This window comes from Callionymus lyra, chromosome 19 (assembly GCF_982586985.1).
Source record: "Callionymus lyra chromosome 19, fCalLyr1.hap1.1, whole genome shotgun sequence".
In the NCBI taxonomy this organism is placed as follows: Eukaryota; Metazoa; Chordata; class Actinopteri; order Syngnathiformes; family Callionymidae; genus Callionymus; species Callionymus lyra.
In genome coordinates, this window is record NC_141836.1 from 3123630 (window position 1) to 3145170 (window position 21541).

A 21541-nucleotide genomic window follows, 5' to 3' on the forward strand; every position below is an offset into this window, starting at 1 on the left:
TGACTAAGGACGAGAGGCTACAGTGATTACAGATGACGAGAAGATACAGTGATAACTGAGCACGAGAGGATACAGTGATGAGTCTTATATCGAAAACCCAGAATGTTATTTTAGACTTGAACTTGTAATGAATAGAAATAAATGCATAATAATAATAATAATAATAATAATAATAATAATAATAATGATAATAATAATAATAATAATAATAATGATCTTTGACCTCATGAGGGTCAGATGTGGCTCCAGGTCTGACAAACAAACTCAAGTTTTCCTCGCTCTCTCCTTCACTCACACTTGATCCTGGACCTGAACGTCTGACCCTTAAGTCATGTTTCTTAAAAAGACCCTCAGGACTCCCCAACAGGCCGACCCCTCCGTGGACCCGCAGCCCCCCAGAGTGCTCGTCTCAACAGTCGTAAAGACTAATTGAACCCCCGCAGTCTTGTTAAACGCGGTCGGCTTTAAATCCAACACCAGCCACGACGACCATCAATCAACACTCGACCAACAAGGAAGTGAAACGACTTCATTGTCTCGGACGCTTGGATTGGAGGCTGAAACAGTCGCGCGAGTGTTTCCTCACGAGGACCTGAGACCGTAACGAGGTCCAGGACCAACATGTTACTTCATCTCCAGCTGCTCCCCAGATCTGGCCGTAAATTAGGAAACAGGTCCGATGTTAAATAGAGACGCCTTTATGTCGCTGGTGGCACTTAAGCCCGACCAGAACCAACAGAACCAGAACGACTCCTCAGAGTCAGGCCGTAAATCCAACTCACTCTTAATGTGAAATACATGAAGTTTTTACTATTTCTGGATGAAAACTCTTGGTCTGTGAAGCATGAAAACATGATTATTATTGTAGATGTAAAGAGAGAGTATTTTCAGCTCTAAACTCTATTTTAAATCATTTATTTTAAGATGTTGAATCTGCTTCTCCAGACACTCGTACACGTGTTTATTTAGTCAAACTCTTTTTATTTACAATGTATTTAATATGATACTCAAGACTCGTGTATGATATACTTCAAGCATATTTTCTCACTTGATCCTGGATCACAGGCGACTGAAAGGCTGCAATAGGAGGACACCCTGGAAAGCTCGCCAGCCAGAAATTACACTCAGGATAGATGAGTATTTTGTTTGGCCACTAAAAGACTTCACTAAGAACAAGTAAAGTTTTATCTTATCTTATCTTGTCTTAAAAACGTTTCATGGAGGAAATATACGTGTGAACCGAGACCTTCTCGACATCAGTACCTGAAGTAGCTTCTCCAGAAACCCTTGACTCGCCATAGTGTCAATAAAACTGACCCGGTGGCAACAAACCTCTGTGATACAGTGATAACTAAGGACGAGAGGATACAGTAATGACTGATGATGAGAGATACAGTGATGACTGATGATGAGAGGATGTAGTGGTGACTAAGGACGAGAGGATACAGTGATGACTGATGATGAGAGGATGTAGTGGTGACTAAGGACGAGAGGATACAGTAATGACTGATGCTGAGAGGATGTAGTGGTGACTAAGGACGAGAGGATACAGTGATGACTGATGATGAGAGGATGTAGTGGTGACTAAGGATGAGAGGATACGGTGATGACTGATGATGAGAGGATACAGTGATGACTGAGGACGAGAGGATACAGTGATGACTGATGATGAGAGGATGTAGTGGTGACTAAGGACGAGAGGATACAGTGATGACTGAGGACGAGAGGATGTAGTGGTGACTAAGGACGAGAGGATACAGTGATGACTGATGATGAGAGGATGTAGTGGTGACTAAGGATGAGAGGATACAGTGACGACAGAGGACGAGAGGATACAGTGATGACTGAGGACGAGAGGATACAGTGATGACTGAGGATGAGAGGATACGGTGATGACTGATGATGAGAGGATGTAGTGGTGACTAAGGACGAGAGGATACGGTGATGACTGATGATGAGAGGATGTAGTGGTGACTGAGGACAAGAGGATACGGTGATTACTGATGATGAGAGGATACGGTGATGACTGATGATGAGAGGATGTAGTGGTGACTGAGGACAAGAGGATACGGTGATGACTGATGATGAGAGGATGTAGTGGTGACTAAGGACAAGAGGATACGGTGATGACTGATGATGAGAGGATGTAGTGGTGACTGAGGACGAGAGGATACGGTGATGACTGATGATGAGAGGATGTAGTGATGACTAAGGACGAGAGGATACAGTGACGACTGAGGACGAGAGGATACAGTGAGTCCAGCAGCTTTTAAAGCTGATGTTTGGACATATTTTGGTTTGAAAACAAATGAAAGCAGTCAAGTACTGGACAATATTACACATATATACTTGTTACCACATTATGTTGTTAAAAAAACTGAATTTCTTCTTGACATAAGTACCTGAAGTAGTTTCCCCAGAACGTCGGGTTTTAAACCCTCGACTCACAAAAGTGTCAATCAAACTGATCCAGTGGCTCCAAACCTCCGACGGAAAAACAAACATGAGCTCAAACTTCTCTCGAACATGTGTGTGTGTGTGTGTGCGTGTGCGTGTGTGTGTGTGTGTGTGTGTTTTAGTAAGAGCTTTTTAAGTGTGTGTGTGTTGACGCAAAGTGTGTGTCGACATGAGGAGCTGATGTTACGCTCGTGCTGGTTCGCGACGGATGAAACTCGGCCAATGATATAATCCTGCAGTGATGACGTCACGCCTCGGAAAACAATCCAACCTTTATTCACTCGAGGAAGTCGAACTTAAAATATCCACGAGTGACGTCATCGAGATGTTTTCAATATTGTGATGTAAGGAAGCCTTTTGTCATTCACTTAATTATTCCTACAAATTAAATATATTACAATACTTTTTTTAAAAAACTTTTCTTTGTCAATTCTTGTATTTATAAGTCTTTTTTATGTTTTTTGTTAATTCATGCATTTCTAAGTCTTTTTTTTCACTTTTGGCTTTTGTTTTCCAAGTGTCTTGACCCTAAATCTAACTAAACAAGTCGTGGTTTTCTCTCGTTTATTAAACTCTGGAACAATGTTGTCTTTAGCTTTGAGCTCTGAACACACAAAGAAATCGGAGTAAAAACTGAACATGAAAAAAGACCTTGAAAAACAACAGAGCATACAAATAAAAATCACTTGAGAAACAAAAACATAATAACTTATTGACCCCAAAGATTTGAGAGAATCTTAACGAATAAATAAATGTTGAAATATGTAAATGTTGTGGTAATAAACAGGTCAAAAAGTACGAGCAGTGATGAAAACATCTTTCCAAAACTTCCACTCAAAATAAAGCAGTTCAGATGTAAAACTTTGAGACGGTTTGAAACTCAAAGTCGAGGAAATGCAGAAGTGGAAAAAAAAGAAAAGCTGGAGAATGTTTCAGATCTAAGTGGAGCAGTTCCTCGCACAGAGAAAGAATTGATGCAAATAAACTTCTTGAGTTCCAGCTTCTCTCTCTCTCTCTCTCTCTCTCTCTCATTCATCCACAGACACGCCGTCCTTCTCCGTCTTCACTTCATCAAACACGGAAACTTCCTCAGCAAGTGTCTGCCAAGGTGACCACACACTACTTTCTCATCGAATATTCAACCGCCGTGAAACCAGAGCGAAATATAACGACGACGCTCTTTTGTTTATCCGCCTGTTATTACCTGCTCCAGGTCCAGTCCAATGTTCCGAGTAGCTCAGCTCGGTCCAGTTTCATCCAGAGAAACGTGAGACGACGTCTTGACTGTAAACTGATCCTAGATCTGAGAGCATTGATCTAGTCTTTCCTTTCACTCACCGATGTGACCCACTTACATCTTTTCTTAAGGGCGTCCAAGGTGCTGCGAAAACCCAGCTGACATAGTTCGGTAATGACTGTTATTAAAGGACTGATGGTACGAAAACACTCGAACGTCCCAACGTTTTCTTAGCAACACGACACAGACTTTACCTTCGGATGAAAACGCAACAGATAAAATGGCAAAAACAAAATTTTTGGAGCTTAAATGACATCTTACTGTATATACACTGAGTCAGCGTGAGCTCCCGACTGGTTTCTCTTCAACAAGATGGAGTTTTTATTTGACTTTTTTCTAATTTACTGGTTTATTTATGGATAAACTCGAATGAAACAAGCATCTTGACATGTCAAGAGTCACAGCTTGACTTTATCTGGATAAAAAAATCTGTCTTTTCTTTTTTTTTCCAAAATAAAACACCATCCAGACAGTAATAATCGATACAACAGAAGCTTATTTCTCCTCGTTTACGATCACTTTTGTCCTGTCGCGGCCACACTCGCTCCGGTTCGTTAAAAATCAAAGAGATTTAATAAACTTTTTCGAGCTGCACCAGAGCGAGAATCCACGGAGAGGAAATAAGAAAATCGCTCCTGAAAGAAAACTGTAAAAAAAGAGAAAAGGCTGCTTTGGCGCCACAGAGAGTGACTCATCTTTCCATCTCCCTCTCTTTTCCACATGCGTCGCCGCCGCTCTGAGGAAAGTGAGTCGAGTGAGAGACTCACACCGACCGTCCATGTGAGGCCCATGTGTGGTTCTCCGAGGCCTCCGTGGATCCCTCTTTTTTTCTGGAAACTGTTGCTGAACCGTCTGCACATGAACTGGTATGACTTGAAAATAAAACACACGGTGGATAAAAACAGTGGTGAATATAAAGTGTTGAAATCAATGTGTAAAAAAACCCAAATGTTGAGTCTGATTTTGATTAGTTAAAGAAAAAACCTAGCGTTAGAAACTCCTGTTGAAAGTCTGAACATTTTACTTTCACATTTGGACATCGTGTCCTGAACAGACGTACGGAGGCGACGCTCGTTAAAACTGAAAACTTCAAACCAAAACAACTTTTTATTCTCTTTAACGCAGAAGACGAAACAACGAGTTTTTAGCGAGACTTTTTTTTCTAAACTGGTCCCATCACCATCCGGAATGTAAATTGCCCACGAGCGAGTCGCCGAAAAAACCTCCAGGAAAATAATTGGCCTCGGCTGCCCACACTCGTTTTCGGAACCTGTTTCCCCCGCGGAGCCACAAATAGCCTTCGGAAGATGCTCGGACGACAAACGCCAGAAGAAGAAAATAAGCTCTTGTGGGAGAGATGAACACATGACTCTAGTAAACACTGAACATATTTGTGTTTATAGAGGCTTGACTTGTGTCATTAAAGCTTCTCCTTCACAGCTCTTATTCTAGCGACTGTTGCTGCACTAAATGCTGAACATTGTCAATAAAGTTTGCGAGAAGCTGCTACTTTTTTATCCACAGTCACATCTGTCTTGTAACTTAAGCTTTAATTAGTTTATTTTCAAACTTGTGTCATTAAAGCATCTTCTTCACAGCTGTTATTCTAGCGACTGTTGCTGCACTAAATGCTGAACATTGTCAATAAAGTTTGCGAAATGCTGCTACTTTTTTATCCCCACTCACATCTGTCTTGTAACTTAAGCTCTAATTAGTTTCTCTTTCAAACTTGTGTCATTAAAGCTTCTTATTCTAGCGACTGTTGCTGCACTAAATGCTGAACATTGTCAATAAAGTTTGCGAGAAGCTGCTACTTTTTTATCCACAGTCAAATCTGTCTTGTAACTTAAGCCTTAATTAGTTTCTCTTTTTCAAACTTGTGTCATTAAAGCTTCTTACTCACAGCTCTTATTCTAGCGACTGTTGCTGCACTAAATGCTGAACATTGTCAATAATGTTTGCGAGATGCTGCTACTTTTATTATCCAAAGTCACATCTGTCTTGTAACTTAAGCTTTAACTAGTTTATTTTTCAAACTTGTGTCTATAAAGCTTCTTATTCTAGCGACTGTTGCTGCACTAAATGCTGAACAATGTCAATAAAGTTTGCGAGATGCTGCTACTTTTTTTTATTCCCAGTCACATCTGTCTTGTAACTTAAGCTTTAACTAGTTTCTTTTTCAAACTTGTGTCTATAAAGCTTCTTATTCTAGCGACTGTTGCTGCACTAAATGCTGAACATTGTCAATAAAGTTTGCAAGATGCTGCTACTTTTTTATCCAAAGTCACATCTGTCTTGTAACTTAAGCTTTAACTAGTTTCTTTTTCAAAGGTTTCTCCAAATAACTGATGGAAAAGAAGCAGGTTTTATTGAGAATGTGTTGAAGTTCTAGAAGCAGAACATGATTCAGAACCAGAACCAGAAGTCGGACCGAGCGGCAGCAGCAGCTGCTCTTAATGACGCTGCTAAATCTAATATTTAACAAGGTCTCTAGATGTGGTCGGGTTGCGGGTTCGAATCCTCTCCCGCCTCCGCCGCGCTGTGTGTCACGGGCCGACCACATGCTAGGGATCCGCGGGCCTCAGACGCTGTCCTGCCCCGGACCGCCAGAACCACGGAACCACAGCTCGAGTCTTTATTATTAGACGCTTTTATTGTCCACCTCCACGTCCTGGAGGTGATTTCACCAGAGCAGGACTCAAACAAGTCAACATTAAAGGATTCTCTAAAGAAACTGGACTTAATGTACAGTCTGAAGCTTCCCGTCCAGAACCTGTAATTGGGTCAAATGATCTGTTTCCAGGCGTCACTGAGCAGCTTTGCATTCTTGGGATGTTCTGGAAAACCCAGAAACGACTGTTTAACCAACAAAACCTCTGCCTATAGCTTCACTCTTCACTCGTTTCTGTTCATCCACGGTTCCTATAAACACATAAGTCCAACAAAAAGTCAGAATATATATTAATATTGAACGTTTACTTGAGTTAAATGTTTTTTTTATGTTTCTCTAAATATAATGAAAATACAATTTAAAACAGCAAAGTGTGGATTTTGTCGCCATCTGCAGGACACAACTAATATTGCGTCACAATCACAACTACAGCTGTCAATCACGACATTTACGAAGTTTAAATATCGATAAATACTGATACAATTTTATGAATAAAAATTTTTACGGAATATGTATATATATAGTATTGAATTGTAAGACAAAATCAACTGAAAAGAGACGTGTTTAAAAATACATGTCGTTACCAAGAACAATAATTGTTTTTTTTGAGGGTTAAACTTTAACTCTACCCTTTAAAAATACATATTATTTTTGGAATTTATCAATTATTAATTTCACTAAAGAAAATTACGTGACACGAAATACAAGAATGTAAAGAAAACAAAAAAAACTTTCAACTTAAAGGATTCAAAACACAAAAAGTAAAATTATTTTAATCGTAATTGTATTTGTTTTTAACCTAAATAAGTCAACATTTAATTTTCGTTATCGCTCAGTAGATCCGCACGCGGAACTATTGTTCGACGTCGTGGGGAAGGATATTAACGACGGACGCATTTGTATTTACTATTTCCAAGCCAAAAAAAAATCGTCGGTGAGTAATTCGTCGGTTTATTAATATACATTTTGCTAAGATATGAAGATTCTCCTTTAAAGTTTTCACTGACGCAAGTGTGTCCCAAATATAAAATGATTTTGAGCGTGTTTTGGGACCAGCTGACGTTAGCTTAGCCGCGACAGCTAACAAGGCGGCTAATGACAAGAACACTTCCTTAAACTGTCTCGAATATTTGATTCTTTTTTGTTATATTTTCAATGTTCTCACGAGCGTTTATCCCCTGAATTTATCAAGCTTTTCTTTAAATACGCCCGAATCTTTTTTTCTTCTGATGCAGTGGCTTCAAAATAGAATTACGTCATGTTTTATTAATCGTGAACTTCAATGTTCTCGGTTCAAAAGTGTCCAAACAAAACGTTGGTTTCATCTCATCCTGTCAAAGGTTTGGTCGAAAATAATTCCATCTCAACAGTGTAACATTTTTGGAAAAATATATTTACAGCAGTCACGTGTTCTTGAAACAAAACAAAACCATCTTTTCCACACGGAGCTCCTTCAGATATTGAAATACAAGTGTCATCTTTTCTGATGTAACGTTTTATTTTTCTATTGTTTTTCTATTAAGGAATCTCAGGAAACACTGTCAGTCAAAGTATAATTTTATTCTTAAGTTCTTGTATTGTAAGTAAGTAAGTTATATTTGTATAGCGCTTTTCTAGACCAGGGTCACAAAGCGCTTAAACAATCAAAAAAATACTCAATAAAATATATACTTGAAAGGTCAAGATAACACAGAGAACAACACAGGAGTTCCAGAAAATCAAGGAAAAGCCTGAACAAATAAAAACGTCTTAAGATGTTTCTTAAAGGAGTCAGTAGATCATCAAGCGTAAAGAGAGAGAAGAAGATCGTTCCAAAGCTTAGGAGCAACAGTCTGGAAGGATTTCTCTCCTCTGGTCCTGAACCGTGTTCAGGAACCATCAGTAGATTCTGATCAACAGTTATTGTTACAGTTACTTAAAATTAACTATCTTGTTGTTTATTATTTGTGGCTGAAAGTTAAGCTGTTCATATGTGGAATATCGTGAAAGTGAGATAAACATTTATAAGACATGCATGTGAATCCAGTTCCTTTCGTTCTTCTGCAGCAGATGGAGTGATGAGTCTTGCACCTGCTGGAGGCACCGAGGGGTCAGAGATCCCGAACAGCCTGTTGAATTCCATGTCGTCGGAAAATGGCCTCCTCGATTCCGTGTCGGTGAAACGTGGAAGAGAAAGACCTGGAGAGACTCTTAAGGACTTAAAACACTCCGACCACCACCGAGTGGGAGGAAGCGATGTTTACGACGGCGACGATCACCAAAGAACGGGTTTGTCGTTACATTGCGGTCACATGACCGGAACCTCACACGGACCCGACTCGGAGTCCACGGACACGGCCAGTCCTGAGGCCGCTGACGTTGGCCATGCGTTCGGAGGAGATCTTTTGTGGGACTCTTTGCATCACGTTCCTTCAAAACCTTCCTCAAAGAGAGCCGAGAGCCGAGCGAGACGTCACGCCGCCGGAGGAGAGAGGGATGACGGCGAGAAAGAGAAGCAGGACGAGGAGGAGCGAGAGAAGAATGAAATCAAACAGAGTCGTAAGGAGACCAGAAAGGAAAAACGGGTAAAATAACAGAAACATTTCTACGTCTATGAAGAGTTTAGCACTCATTAGTTTCATGTCTTTCACTTCATAGGCACTGAGGCACTACTCGTCCTCCGCTCCTGGTTCTAGCACCGCATCCTCCTCTTCTCCACCTCCGCTCATGTCGTCAGAGGAAGCCCAGTGTCCGCCTCATGTCATGGCCCAGGTTTGGGTCCGGAATGTTCGAGGAATGCAAGACAGCAAGAGCTTGGATGAAATAAGCCAAGCGTGTGGAGGTCAGTGTTCACGGGTGTGACGGTCATGTGGTCAGAGGTTTTATATTCTCCTCCTCCTCCTCCTCGTTCTTGTACAAGGCGCGTCGGGTTCCAGAGGAGCAGGACGTGGAGGTCAGTCGGAGGGCAGGAGGGCCACCATCTCCTCGGCCCTGGAGCTGGAGGGCACGGTCAGCCACGACGGTGACCTGACTCACTTTATTACCAAGAATCTTGAGCAGAAGATAAAGATGAGCTCCAAGCCTAGCCTGGACTGTAGTGACTGTGAGTTATGACCAAGAATCCCCATCTTGCATTAATCATGGCACAACAAACTCCGGAGCAGATCACATGATCGGGAAAGAAATAAAGTTAAATTCAATTTATCAATCTTTTGATGGTGGAAAACAACATCTGTTGAAGTGAAGTGACACTGAAACATCGTCAAAGCATCTCTTAATTCACACAGTTTTTCTTCTTTAGACCAGGATTCTTCAAGTTCATAACCATGTTCTAATCCTGATAACAGCCTAAAGTATATCGACCCTATGACCTTGTGAGGTCGATGATCGTGTGAAACCGTTTTTCTTTTACATTTTTTATCTTTCATTGAGTTGCATTAAATATTCTTGTATGTACTTTGAAACTTAAAAAAACCAACTTGAAATATAAGTTCTTGAAGCAGCAGATTTAGTGCTCGTACTAACTTCAAGACACGGGGGGGGGGGGGGGGGGGGGGGGGGTTTAAGCTGCTGGTTCAATTACAAAGCATGACTCACCCTGGTTTATTAGACTGAATGAATTTGATCTCCTGCGCGTCGACTCTACTGTCAAATGAAGGTTAAACTGATGCTTAGTTTTCCATCATCTGTCTTTGTTTGTACCGCAAAACATCCCATAATAAGATATTTTTGACAAATAAACACTCGCATCAGAGGATGATAAATGGTTCAGTCAATTAATGACAGAATAATAAGAGCGTGACGGTGTTTAAAGTGCTCACTCTGAGGTGCAACATGTGTTTTTGTCATGATGACAGCAGATCATTTTTATGTCTGAGCGTCTGATTTGATCTGAACTCAAAACTCAAACTCTCTCTCCACCACCAGCCGACTGTTCGGGGCCCATCTACCGCAGCCGTGGGTCGTCAAGGAAACCGGCGGACATCCCACCCATCGATCCGAACGTCCTGGTGGATCTTCAGAAGCACACGCAGGAGATCGCCGGGAGCGTGGAGATGATGATGCGCAGCCTCAACGGAACCATTCAGAACGTAATGGATTTTTTTAACGATAACGAGGTCGTAACGTAACCCCGACTTGACTCCTCTGTCGACCCAGATGACGGCTCTGAGCGTCGGATACATCCAGACCTACAGAGACTCCGTGGACAGCCTCGGAGAATCCGTGGACATGAGTATAAAGGTCTGTTCGTTGACGTGTCGTCGAGAGGGTTCTGATCCGGTGTGTCTCTCACAGGGCATGTACACGTTGATGGCCAGATGCGAGGAGCTGGACCGGTCCATGCAGCCCATCCACACCTTGGCCGCACAGATCCGTGACGTCAAACGCACGCTGGACGCTCTGGAAGCCATTTGCAAGTAGCTGCACCGGTACAAACTCTAGATCTAGCAAGAAGCCTCTGCTGGCGTCACTCAAAAGCGCTTGTTTCCGCCACGGATGAGGCAAAAAAATCCCTTTTACACACACACACACACACACGTCCATCTTTGATATCAACTCTCCTATAATCCTTATTTATACACGTCCCGTGTCTTTAAAGATGATTCACAGAAACGTTACTTATTTCCGTCCAATTTGCACAAACTGCGCCTGGCCACTCGGGGGCGCTGTCTCTCTTTCTTTGTTTTCTCCCCCCTGTCGCCGCGAGGCAGTGTTTTCAGCAACAAATCAAACATCAAATGTATACCTGGAGCCAGAGTCGGGCAAAAATAATTGGTTCACCATCTTTTGATTATTTATCGCTGCTTTCCCTCGTGCCAGTTCACTGTCGGGCCGGTTCATGTCGACATGTTTACTAAGAAGGATCCGGAGTAACTCTGAAGGGAGGTTTTTGTTTTATGTGTTGCATGTAAAGTGGAAACTGGGAAGAAATCCTTAACTTCACTCTTTCCAAAGAAAAAAAAAAATCAATTTCCTCACTTTATGAGCCACTTTCACTTAATTCTTCTGTTATTTTAGCTCCCATTTTTTAAATTCCTCAAAATCGTGAACCTCAAAAAAGCTTCGTCACACACCTCGAACCGACACGTGTGGCGACCGATTGACTTATTGATTAGCAGAGCCAGCAGATTGGAAGAAGGACTCAAGAACTGGTAAGTGATATTGAGGATTGAAGAGAAAGAAAAGTTTTAAGAAGCTTATTTTAACGTAACTCACTTTTTCATACTCGTTTTAATGCTTATGTTGACAACAATTTGAAGAACTCTGATTCCTTGTCACTGATTTTTATTTACAGATGCTAAACAAACTGTTGAGCATCACGTAGTGAAAGTGGAATTATTGGCAAAAACCTTCCTGACAAAAAGCTTGAAAATCCTTTTCTTACATCCTCGAGAATCTGAGGAAATAATGTCCACGCATGCGACGAGAAGATCGGATTCTTTTATCGTTCAGAGTAAATATTCATGGATCTGTTTGTTTTCTGTTGCTTTTGTGTACATTTCTGTAATTAAATAATTTTAGTGACGTGTCACCCTCCTCAGTGTATATTTTAATGAAGAATTATGAATAAATTTACCTGAAAAAACAACACTTTTATTGCTTAACATTCGTCTCGTCTCTTCTTTCCATTTGCCGCCCTTCTGTGTGGAGTTTTTATGTTGCATGGGTTTACTCCGGGAACTCCGCTTTCCTCCCACAGTCCAAAAACATACCGAGGTTGATGGAGAACTTGGGGTTATTTCTGTAGGTATGAGTGTGTGTGTGAATGGTTGTCTGTCCTTCATATTGATAGAAACCAGTGTGTTTATCTGAGAATCTCTCATGATTAATGAGGTTTATTTTGACTCACAGTAATGTATCGACTCTACAAAGAAAGACATTTTCTCATCAACAACTCTTTAAGGCACTTGAACCCACATTTATCAAAAACCTTTTGTTTCAACTAATCCTTGTATTGCCATGATGTCTTCAGAGTCCAACAATAATCATATTATTCCAGGTGATCTACTGATAAAGTCATGTTTGGCACCTCCTGGAGACTCTTTGTTAAAGGCCAGTTCTGTCTGTAGTTTAAGGTTCCAGGCAGGCAGCCAGCAGCAACAGTAGAACAGTTAGTTTCGGGGAACCGTGAAAAGTCGCACAGCAGTCTGTTACTCCTTCGACTGAAGGCATGGGACCCCCGGGGAGCGTGGAGGGACTGGACTTGGACTCTGAGGCACCTTTTGATATGGAGACGATGGAAGATGCGGTCGTAGTCTGAGGAACATTCCCAGCATTTCTGTTGAACGTTCCTCCGATGGAAGCTCCGTCCTTTGGGGACTGCTGGTCAGAGATGTCCTCGTCTGAGCTCTGGTACCACTGACACTGGAAGTCTTTCTTCCACACTTCTGCCGGGTCGGGTTCGACCGGTTTACTCTCCATGTTGGGCGGATCGGTCGCTTTCTCCGTGATCGTCTGAGCAGGAAGAACAAAAAATGTGATTGAGAGACTTAAATATAGAGATAATGTTTTCAAGAATCCAGCGATAACATATTAATCACTGGTGTTGTGATAGTGTAGTAACAAGTATATATGTGTAGTATTGTCCAGTACTTGACTCTGGTGTTGTGATAGTGTAGTAACAAGTATATATGTGTAGTATTGTCCAGTACTTGACTCTGGTGTTGTGATAGTGTAGTAACAAGTATATATGTGTAGTATTGTCCAGTACTTGACTCTGGTGTTGTGATAGTGTAGTAACAAGTATATATGTGTAGTATTGTCCAGTACTTGACTCTGGTGTTGTGATAGTGTAGTAACAAGTATATATTTATAGTATTGTCCAGTACTTGACTCTGGTGTTGTGATAGTGTAGTAACAAGTATATATGTGTAGTATTGTCCAGTACTTGACTCTGGTGTTGTGATAGTGTAGTAACAAGTATATATGTGTAGTATTGTCCAGTACTTGACTCTGGTGTTGTGGTAGTGTAGTAACAAGTATATATGTGTAGTATTGTCCAGTACTTGACTCTGGTGTTGTGATAGTGTAGTAACAAGTATATATGTGTAGTATTGTCCAGTACTTGACTCTGGTGTTGTGATAGTGTAGTAACAAGTATATATGTGTAGTATTGTCCAGTACTTGACTCTGGTGTTGTGATACTGTAGTAGCAAGTATATATGTGTAGTATTGTCCAGTACTTGACTCTGGTGTTGTAGTATTTACAGACCACATGACTCTTGACGAAGTTGTGACTGCTTTCATTTGTTTTCAAACCCAAAAAAATGTCCAAACACCGGCTTTAAAAGCTACTGGACTCACTGTATCCTCTCGTCCTCAGTCATTGCCGCTGTGGCGGACGTAATGAATTCTGCCAAATATAAACCATAAAAACTATGACCAAGACAAAATAGGATTTAAAAGCCAAAAAAAAGACAGTGCTGTTGAATATTGATGTAGTATTTTGTTAGAAATATTGCAATATTTAAGCGTATCTTTCACTTCTACTCGGATAGGTGTAGAGTTGAGTGCAGACAGAGTGATGCGGGTGTTATGGGTGATCTGGAATAGATAGAAAGTTTGTCCCTTGTTGAAAATATTTGGCCCCTTGTGTGATTAACTGTCACACTCGTGTTTTAGAGCCTTTAATGACCTTGTAATGACCTTGTAATGACCTTGTAACGAGCAGTTCATGAGACAAATAGATGTTGTTTAGAATAAGTTGTTGTCGGAGTCGAACCTCAGATGTGTCGATCGCCTGCTATCAATCCTGAAAGAAATCGATGAGTTGTGTAACTCAGTTGTGTAGATCACAGGGATGATTCTGATGAAAGTGCTCATGACACAAACGCTGCACCTTCAACCCGTGAAGATCTTTCAGGTGTAATTGAACAATCTGAACCACTATAATGGTTTTCCAAAAATCCTCACCCTGTCTCCTGGAACCCTGCGCTGCTCCTCCTGATTCCAAACACAAATTCACCTTCTCCGTCCTGCTGCTAAATTATCCACGCTCGCTGTCGACGGCGATACCTTTAATTGACACTTCAGACTGTATATGATCCATCAGAGAGCCGCGGCCGAGTCGGAAGAACCGGCGCTTCATGCATTTTTGAAGGAGAGCGACTCAATTATACAAGAGGAAGAGGGAAGTGTGGAGAGATGGCAGCCAGAAGTTCCTCGTCGTCTGAATGTTCTCGAGACTCGTGAACGTCAACTTTACCAAAGTGGGAAGTAAAGTGTTCACCAGACGATGATCCAATCGCTCGGATATCTGATGCAATTTGTGTTTTAGGGGGAGGGTCGGATCTCCGGACCACATGGAGAGAATCTCACTGAATGAAGCGCAGAGAGGAGCTGACATGGTTTTTTATCTTTCTCATCTTTAATACAGATATAAGTAATGTACCCAAGAGTATTCATGTCTCAGGAAACTTCTCACTTCTAGACCTGCACCAGTAGGAATGGGTAGTGTTTGGAAATTGCGAAAATCAATTTTCAAATGATGTTTTACTAGAATTACAGTAATTTTAGTTGAGTTATTTTGAGGCTACATTGTTTGAGACATTGAGCTTAAGTTTGTTTGTTAGACGAAATCTGACATTGTGTGTCGATCACTCTCGTGGCTTTACTAAAACGACTTGAAAATTAAGCAGTGAAATCTTTGTGTTTTTTTTTTTTTTGGTCTGGTTACTACAGTTAATTCTGAATTGGTAACCAATGAGCAGATTAGACTAGAATAACTACGACTACATTCCTCATCCATTCACATGTACTTCCCACTGTCTTTAACTATCAAGATCTGTGTTATCAGTTGTATTTTAGGAAAATCAAAAGGAAGCGATGAAGAAGGTTTTAAATATTTCCAATAGTCTCTCTTTTCCTAATATATCATATATACATGGTTTAAAAAAACTGTGTTACCCAAGCATTTATTTTAAAGCCCCAATCTGTAGTTGTTTAAATGCGTTTTAGCTCCCTCTAGTGCCTCAACAGCATAACTGTATTTGTTTACAAAACAAGATAAATCTTCTAGTTCTGTCAGTTTCTGCTTTTATCTTCTTGTGACTTAAAAATGTCTCTCAGTACTTCATATAAAAAAACACTGTCTCCGTTGTATAACAGTCTGGTGGTCACATGACTCACAGGAGGTTAAATCACGTCATGAAGAGCATAACGTAAAACAACCGCTGAAGAGTTGAACTAGTCATTATCGTTAATGATTAAACCAGTCGTTAATAAAGAGAGAATAGTTGTTATTGTTGTATGAATGTTTTCCTCCAAGTGTGTAACCTTCAGAAGTTTCTCACTTGATTATTTTGTTGAATAATTTGGACGGTTAAAGTCATCCGTGGTCCTGTTGTCTTTAAAGCTAGACTGAACTCTTGTGTGTTCATTGATGTACGATTGTCGTCATTAACATCCACCCTCGTGTGAAGTGTATTTTAAAACAAACGTGTGCACACGGCGCTGCTGAACACTCTTCCTTCTCGGCTGCTAATGATGTTGTCTTCTGTGTACGCAACATTTATAGCGCTCCTCCCTCCTGGTTTTTGTTTCAGCTTTTGTTTTCTTTTCGCCTTTCTGAGCAACGCCGCTCCCCCGGGCAATTAGACTCCCCGGAGTTCTCTCTCCCGCTTTAATAAAGTCACGCCTGGTTGTCTTTATCATCTCTGACTGGAGAGGAGTTGTTTTGTTCTTGCTTAGAATACAAGATTATGAGCGTCTTTCATGCAGTCAGACGTACGTGCCGAGAACCACTTTCACCGCCATTGAAACCGAGAGGTACTGAAAGTCACTTTCAGAGAAGAAGTCGACGGAGAATGAATCTTTATTATCTGAACAACCTCGTTCATTCAGAAGAGCGTTCTCCCCGCGGTGCCTCTTAGTTGAAGGAAAGCGTTTCCCTTTTGGGGTGAATTTCAGCTCATTTAATGAGTCTTTAGTTTCTTAAGAAATTCTTTTTTTTTCAAGTTGCACCTTCAGAATCTATTCAAGGAGGCGTTTGTCTGTAAAATAATACGTGGACGTCGAGCAAAAAAGTTTTTGTGTTAAGTATATATAGTTAAAACAAAGTCATAACTAGCTTTGTATTCGAACAGAAACCTTCTTTCTAAACCACAAGGGGCGTCATTTGTTTTTTGTTGTTTGTCAAAATCCAGGCCATCGAGAAATGTTTTGTGGAAGAAGATGAATGTTTATATGGATATGGTGACTTACAAGGTGCTTAAGATGAGATAAAGAACGGAGATTATTGACGTCTACAATTAGTCTACAGAGACTTCCAGGGAAGTCAACTTTGGTTGATGGGAATTTGACCCACAATGACAGTTTTGGTAAAGATAAAATGACACCGTTGGTTTATGTTGTTGATTGTGTTGCTCGAGGGCAGACATCTTTGAGATGAGCAGCAACCTTGAACAAAAGGGGATCATATACTTTCCCAAAGATTGTATTCACCTGCTAATGGCTACATTAAAAAAAACACACAGAGAGGAACATATTGTCTTCGTCGACTCATTCATCTCACTGCGCTCACCTTCTCCGTGACCTTCTCCGTCACCTTCTCCGTCACCTTCTCCGTCACCTTCTCGGGCGCCTCAGTCGGCGGCGGGAGGTGAAGGAAGGCCGAGCCCCCCGGGTTCTGACGGACACACCGGCCTCGGCCCTGACAGAGGGAGGACGAGCACAGGCGCGCCGCCGCGGTCACGTTGACGGCGTACGGTCCCAAGATGTTACGGACGAACTCGGACAGATCCTGACACTCTCTCTGAGGAGCAGACAAGGTTTATTCAAGACCGCAGTCGCGGCTCCGGATGACGGACTTTTTTAACGGGGCGACCGGAGGAGTGGCTGGAAAATGGTGTTTCACGGGTGATCCCACTTTTCTTAAATTTCTGGTTGCTCACCTCCGTCTTCGTCTCGCTCTTCTCCCAGATAACGACACCGGCTGTTCCCATGGCAGCGCTCTCTCCTATGGTGTTGACCAGGTCTGCCTGCAGGGAGATAATATATGGGGAAGAACTTCACCAGAGGCTCTCATGTGTGTTATTTCCTCGGCACCGTCAAGTGGGAACGACGGCTCTTATAGCGTCTCCGTGTTTGTCACATGTCGAGTGTAAATTGATTTTTTATGAAATAATAAATCCTAGCGATGCACCACAACTTTCAAACATTCTTCTCCTGACTTTCCTGTCTTCCGAGCCATCAGGCTCACCAGATGTTGCGATCTCACCTGAGACAGGAAGGTGTTGGTGGAGGCGTAGAACGTCTTGACCAGCGGGAACACGGGAAGGTCGAATGCAGATCCGGTCAGAGACGACACCCTCAGCGCCTCCCTGATTTGACTGGACAAATAAAGCTTGGCTCCTGGTGTTCCGCTCTGAGAAACCAAGTCAGATGTGATGGATTTATTGTAGTCCCGGAGACAGATTGCACAAATTCACTGAACCAGGGCTGGAGATTTTGGGTCGCAGGCGGTGGAGAAACCTATTAAGCATCGCAGCCGATCCAGATTAATGCTTAGCAATCACTTGACAGCTGGGAAAACTCTCTGCAGACTTTTAGTCCTTTTATAACTTTGCTGTAATTCTTCACATTTCCTTTAACGTTCAGCATTTCCTGTCTTGAAAATCTACGACTGTTATCTTCTCTTTGACCCTTAAGACCCAATAACAACCTCGTCATCTTCTTTATGAGGCTTCTAGTTCTGCTTCTTGTCTTCATGATCCATACATCATGACAGGTCTCACTACTCTTCTGTTTCTGATCCATGTGTGACACTTGTCTTCCCCCCATTCCATCCAGCCTGCACTCTCCTCTTCACCTCTAACACTGCACTGAAAATAGTTGCTCAACCTGGTTGACTGGTCGTCCTGCCTTTGGAGCCTCCAATACACATGGTCCTGTATCAGCACTTATTTCACAAAGATAGCATTGACCTCTTTAAATCGATAAGGATAAGTTGTAGTAAAAAAGGCGTCTGTTTAGCCTTCGCCAATTGACTTAAAGTTAAGTTAAACCATTTTCATGGAAAGGTGATGGTTCATGATAATCAATTGGTTTGTGTACTTGGCATCTCCATGTTTCCTCCACGTCATTGCGCTTAGAAAAGTAGTGAGAGCTGGGAGGCAGCCAAGTAGGGTTTCAGCACAGGACAGAAGGCAGTTGTTTGTGGAAGCATGTTCCAGTTTGTGGGGCAACATCCAGTTTTAAAAAGTGCATAAAGGTTTATGAAATAACAGACTTTTACAGAATTAAAACATATTTACAGCCTGGTTCAAAACCCACTTCTGTGTTCAACGCTGATCTAACTCTCAGCAAACACTGTACAAGTGAATAATCTTCCTTCTGATAATATATTAATGAAGTATAACAAGGATTTGTGGTTAAATTACTCTGTTTTTCCTCCCTCTCTCTTTTCTCCATCCCTCTGTCAATCACCCTCCCAGATGGTCACGGCAGGAGGCTGTTAAAAAATGAGTCTGGTTCTGCTCAAGGTTTCTGCCTTTTTTTCTCAAACTTGTCACACTATGATTCACTCGTTTTTGATTCACTGAGATCTTTTCTCCAATAAAGTCATACTTAAGATGTAAAGTGTCCTGAGATAACATCGATATTATTTGACACTTTAAATTAAATTGAATTAAATAAAACCGTAAACCAAAAGTGCTCTTTTCAAGATGGCCGCCACCGCTGTTTGGCTTTAAAACCATGGCCATGGAATAAACTCCTGACTTAACAAATACTACATCCATCCATCCATCCACAATACTTAAAATAGGTGGTAATACACCATATAGCCAAGCATAGACTATCATTACTGAACTGGTCCTCCTTCATTTTCACTTGTATGTTGTTAACGTTGAGACTCACCTGCAGCTTCTCCAGCGTGAGCAGCGGGTAAATGGCAGAACTTCGCTTCCATAACCACACAAGCTCATCGTTCAATGTCATTTCTGCGGGGGGGCACTGGCCGGTGTAGTCGGCCAGTACGGTTTGGTTGGGGGCACCGTTGTAGCAGCTGGGGTACGGAGAGATGCCCCATAATGCTTTAGGTCTCAACCGTCTGATCTCCTGCAGAGTCTCAGTCAGCACGGATTGAGCTGCTGCCTCAAAGTCCACCTGTGAAATGAGAAATGATTGTTAGCGTTTTTTACTCAAATTTAATTTGTCAAAACTCGTGCATCTGCCTTCAAGGCAACGCTTTGGGTGTCAAATATCAAGCTCTGTTTAATTCTTGACTCGATCCTTGCAGCTCGCACGTTCAGCTTTGTTTTGGCTCGGTTGCTTCTCGAGTTTTGGCTTCAAAGGCGCTGGTGAGTGCATGTGCGATGTTCCGGGGCGATACTATAGGGCCCGAATGGTGTTTTCTCTGTCCGCTTTCATGTTCCGCTACAAAGTAGATATTTGCATTTCTCATCAAAGACCTTCTCTTGACTCAAGAGAAGAAACTTGAAAATGTTTTTCCACATCATCATCGTGTGCACTCCACCATCTGCTACCACCTTTGATGGTTCTCCCTCCATCATCTCACGCGTCTCAACATTCCGCTCATATCTTTTCGTTTCATGGTTGTGTTGCATCATAGTGACGGATCTAAATGAGCCAACGACTCTCTCTGTTGTGAGGCCAGAGATTTGCAGTCTCTGCATATTTCCCTGTTTGGTGATGGATTTGTTTTTTCTGGACCAGATTCACCCCATATTTCCACATGAATTAAACAACAATAAAATGGATTTTGATTCACTCAAGTGGAGAAGTCAGAAGGATAACGGTTCATTTTAGTAGCAGTTATTTTAGGATCTGTTTTACCTTCGACCACTTCTCCACCTCCTCCGTGGTCCAGTTGGGAAAGAAGGACCTGAGCAGTTTTCTCGACGCCTGCAGATAAACCTCTTGCTTGTCCCTGTTTCTGGCCCACTGCGGCGCCCAGGCCTCCCACCGCAACACACCCAGACCCAGGTACCTGGGAGCAGGTAAGGCCTCGCCAATGTCCAGCAGGGTTTTCTGAATGTGACTCTCCAGCTTGGTGTGTTGCGGGATCCCCCCTTGGACCGTCGTCTCATTATCTACGTAGTAGGGATAGTTGCCCAAAGTGTCTTCGTAAAAAACGGCCACTCTGCCCTCGCGCTCCATTCCGAAAGATCCCGGATCGGGCCTGGAGGTGCAGATGGAGTCCGGGATGCCCCAGAAGATGATGAAAGGCTGTCCGGATAGAAGAGGGGGCATCGCCGGCTGCGGTGGTCCGGCTCTGCTCGGCTCAGTGAAGGCGGCGAGGAGAAGAAAGACGGGCAGAAAGACTGGAGGGTAGAATTTGTAATTGAAGGATGAAGATCTTGGCGCGAGATTCCTGATTTTATAACATGCTGGTTTTGGCTCTGGATGAAACCGTGGGTCGGGTAACGCCATTGGAGCAGCCAGATGTACCGGGCTCACTCCTTCGCTCCCAAACAGCCAATCATGTTCCTGAAGAGAAAAACAATAATAAAGAACATTAGAACGAGATTCCAGACATTAAACATCAATCAGGCAGGAGCTTTTGTCTGTTGCTAATGTCTACTTTTCAAAGTGTGTGCTTCGTTTTATCTTCGGTCGAGAGACTCGTCGTCATCACGGACGCGTGAGATCATTGTTTGAAGCAGCCTGAGGTGATCACGAGCGCCATCAACCATCTGTTGGCTCACGATGAAGCCGTTACGGATATTCAGACCTGAATGTTGCTGCAACAACATGGAAGAGCTTTTGGACACGTTTCCCATTCCTGACGGCAGCCGTCGAAGCTGAGCACCAACTATGAGGAACACGGAGTCCTGGACCGAGCGCTAATGGATTGTCTATTGATTGATCAATTACAGAGCAAACTGCAGCACGTAAACACTTGGTTAGGAGGCTCCTTAGACAAAGATTCAATAGTTCAAGGCTCCTGTCTGGCCTGACGAATACGTCCATTAAACTTTATTTTTAGGTTGAATCTTTATGGTTGTATGTTCAATATCAGCTCCATATATGATTGTGTTGCTGAGCAAGAGTGTGTGTTGTTGTGATGTGTGACTCTATTGTATCATCAGTGTGTGTGTGTTGTTGTGATGTGTGACTCTATTGTATCATCAGTGTGTGTGTGTTGTTGTGATGTGTGACTCTATTGTATCATC

The 21541-nt window shown here is 42.2% G+C and overlaps 2 protein-coding genes across 5 annotated transcripts; one reads left to right on the top strand and one right to left on the bottom strand.

Annotated features, from left to right (window-relative positions):
- The first annotated feature begins 7294 nt into the window (after positions 1-7294).
- borcs6 (BLOC-1 related complex subunit 6) lies at positions 7295-12002 on the top strand. Of its 4 annotated transcripts, none has more exons than XM_087782266.1 (7): positions 7295-7359; positions 8472-8989; positions 9063-9246; positions 9325-9507; positions 10332-10495; positions 10563-10646; positions 10701-12002. In XM_087782266.1, the coding sequence occupies exons 2-7, from the start codon at positions 8483-8485 to the stop codon at positions 10824-10826; spliced, it is 1248 nt and encodes a 415-aa protein (XP_087638392.1). In that variant the 5' UTR covers positions 7295-7359; positions 8472-8482; the 3' UTR covers positions 10827-12002. The 4 variants fall into 4 exon arrangements, with proteins under 4 accessions (XP_087638392.1, XP_087638395.1, XP_087638393.1 ...); XM_087782269.1 differs by having other exon boundaries at positions 9325-9426; XM_087782267.1 differs by having other exon boundaries at positions 7315-7359; positions 8475-8989.
- A 471-nt stretch (positions 12003-12473) lies between these two features.
- Positions 12474-20852, bottom strand: LOC148058971 (hyaluronidase-1). Its single transcript, XM_087782492.1, has 6 exons — positions 20202-20852; positions 19263-19511; positions 17623-17769; positions 17297-17383; positions 16939-17157; positions 12474-12860 (listed from the first exon to the last, which is right to left on the bottom strand). The coding sequence occupies exons 1-6, from the start codon at positions 20796-20798 to the stop codon at positions 12477-12479; spliced, it is 1683 nt and encodes a 560-aa protein (XP_087638618.1). The 5' UTR covers positions 20799-20852; the 3' UTR covers positions 12474-12476.
- Positions 20853-21541: the final 689 nt, after the last annotated feature.

What these genes read in the sequence shown, in the direction of transcription:
- borcs6 (XM_087782266.1), top strand. Translation starts at nt 8,483, where the DNA reads ATGAGTCTTGCACCTGCTGGAGGCACCGAGGGGTCAGAGATCCCGAAC. An exon ending in AATAAGCCAAGCGTGTGGAG is followed by an intron (nt 9,247 to 9,324) that starts GTCAGTGTTCAC and finishes TTCTTGTACAAG; the next exon opens with GCGCGTCGGGTTCCAGAGGA. An exon ending in TCAACGGAACCATTCAGAAC is followed by an intron (nt 10,496 to 10,562) that starts GTAATGGATTTT and finishes CTGTCGACCCAG; the next exon opens with ATGACGGCTCTGAGCGTCGG.
- LOC148058971 (XM_087782492.1), bottom strand. Translation starts at nt 20,798, where the DNA reads ATGGCGTTACCCGACCCACGGTTTCATCCAGAGCCAAAACCAGCATGT. An exon ending in AGGTGGAGAAGTGGTCGAAG is followed by an intron (nt 19,512 to 20,201) that starts GTAAAACAGATC and finishes CTCATTTCACAG; the next exon opens with GTGGACTTTGAGGCAGCAGC. An exon ending in AGAGCGAGACGAAGACGGAG is followed by an intron (nt 17,158 to 17,296) that starts GTGAGCAACCAG and finishes TCTGCTCCTCAG; the next exon opens with AGAGAGTGTCAGGATCTGTC.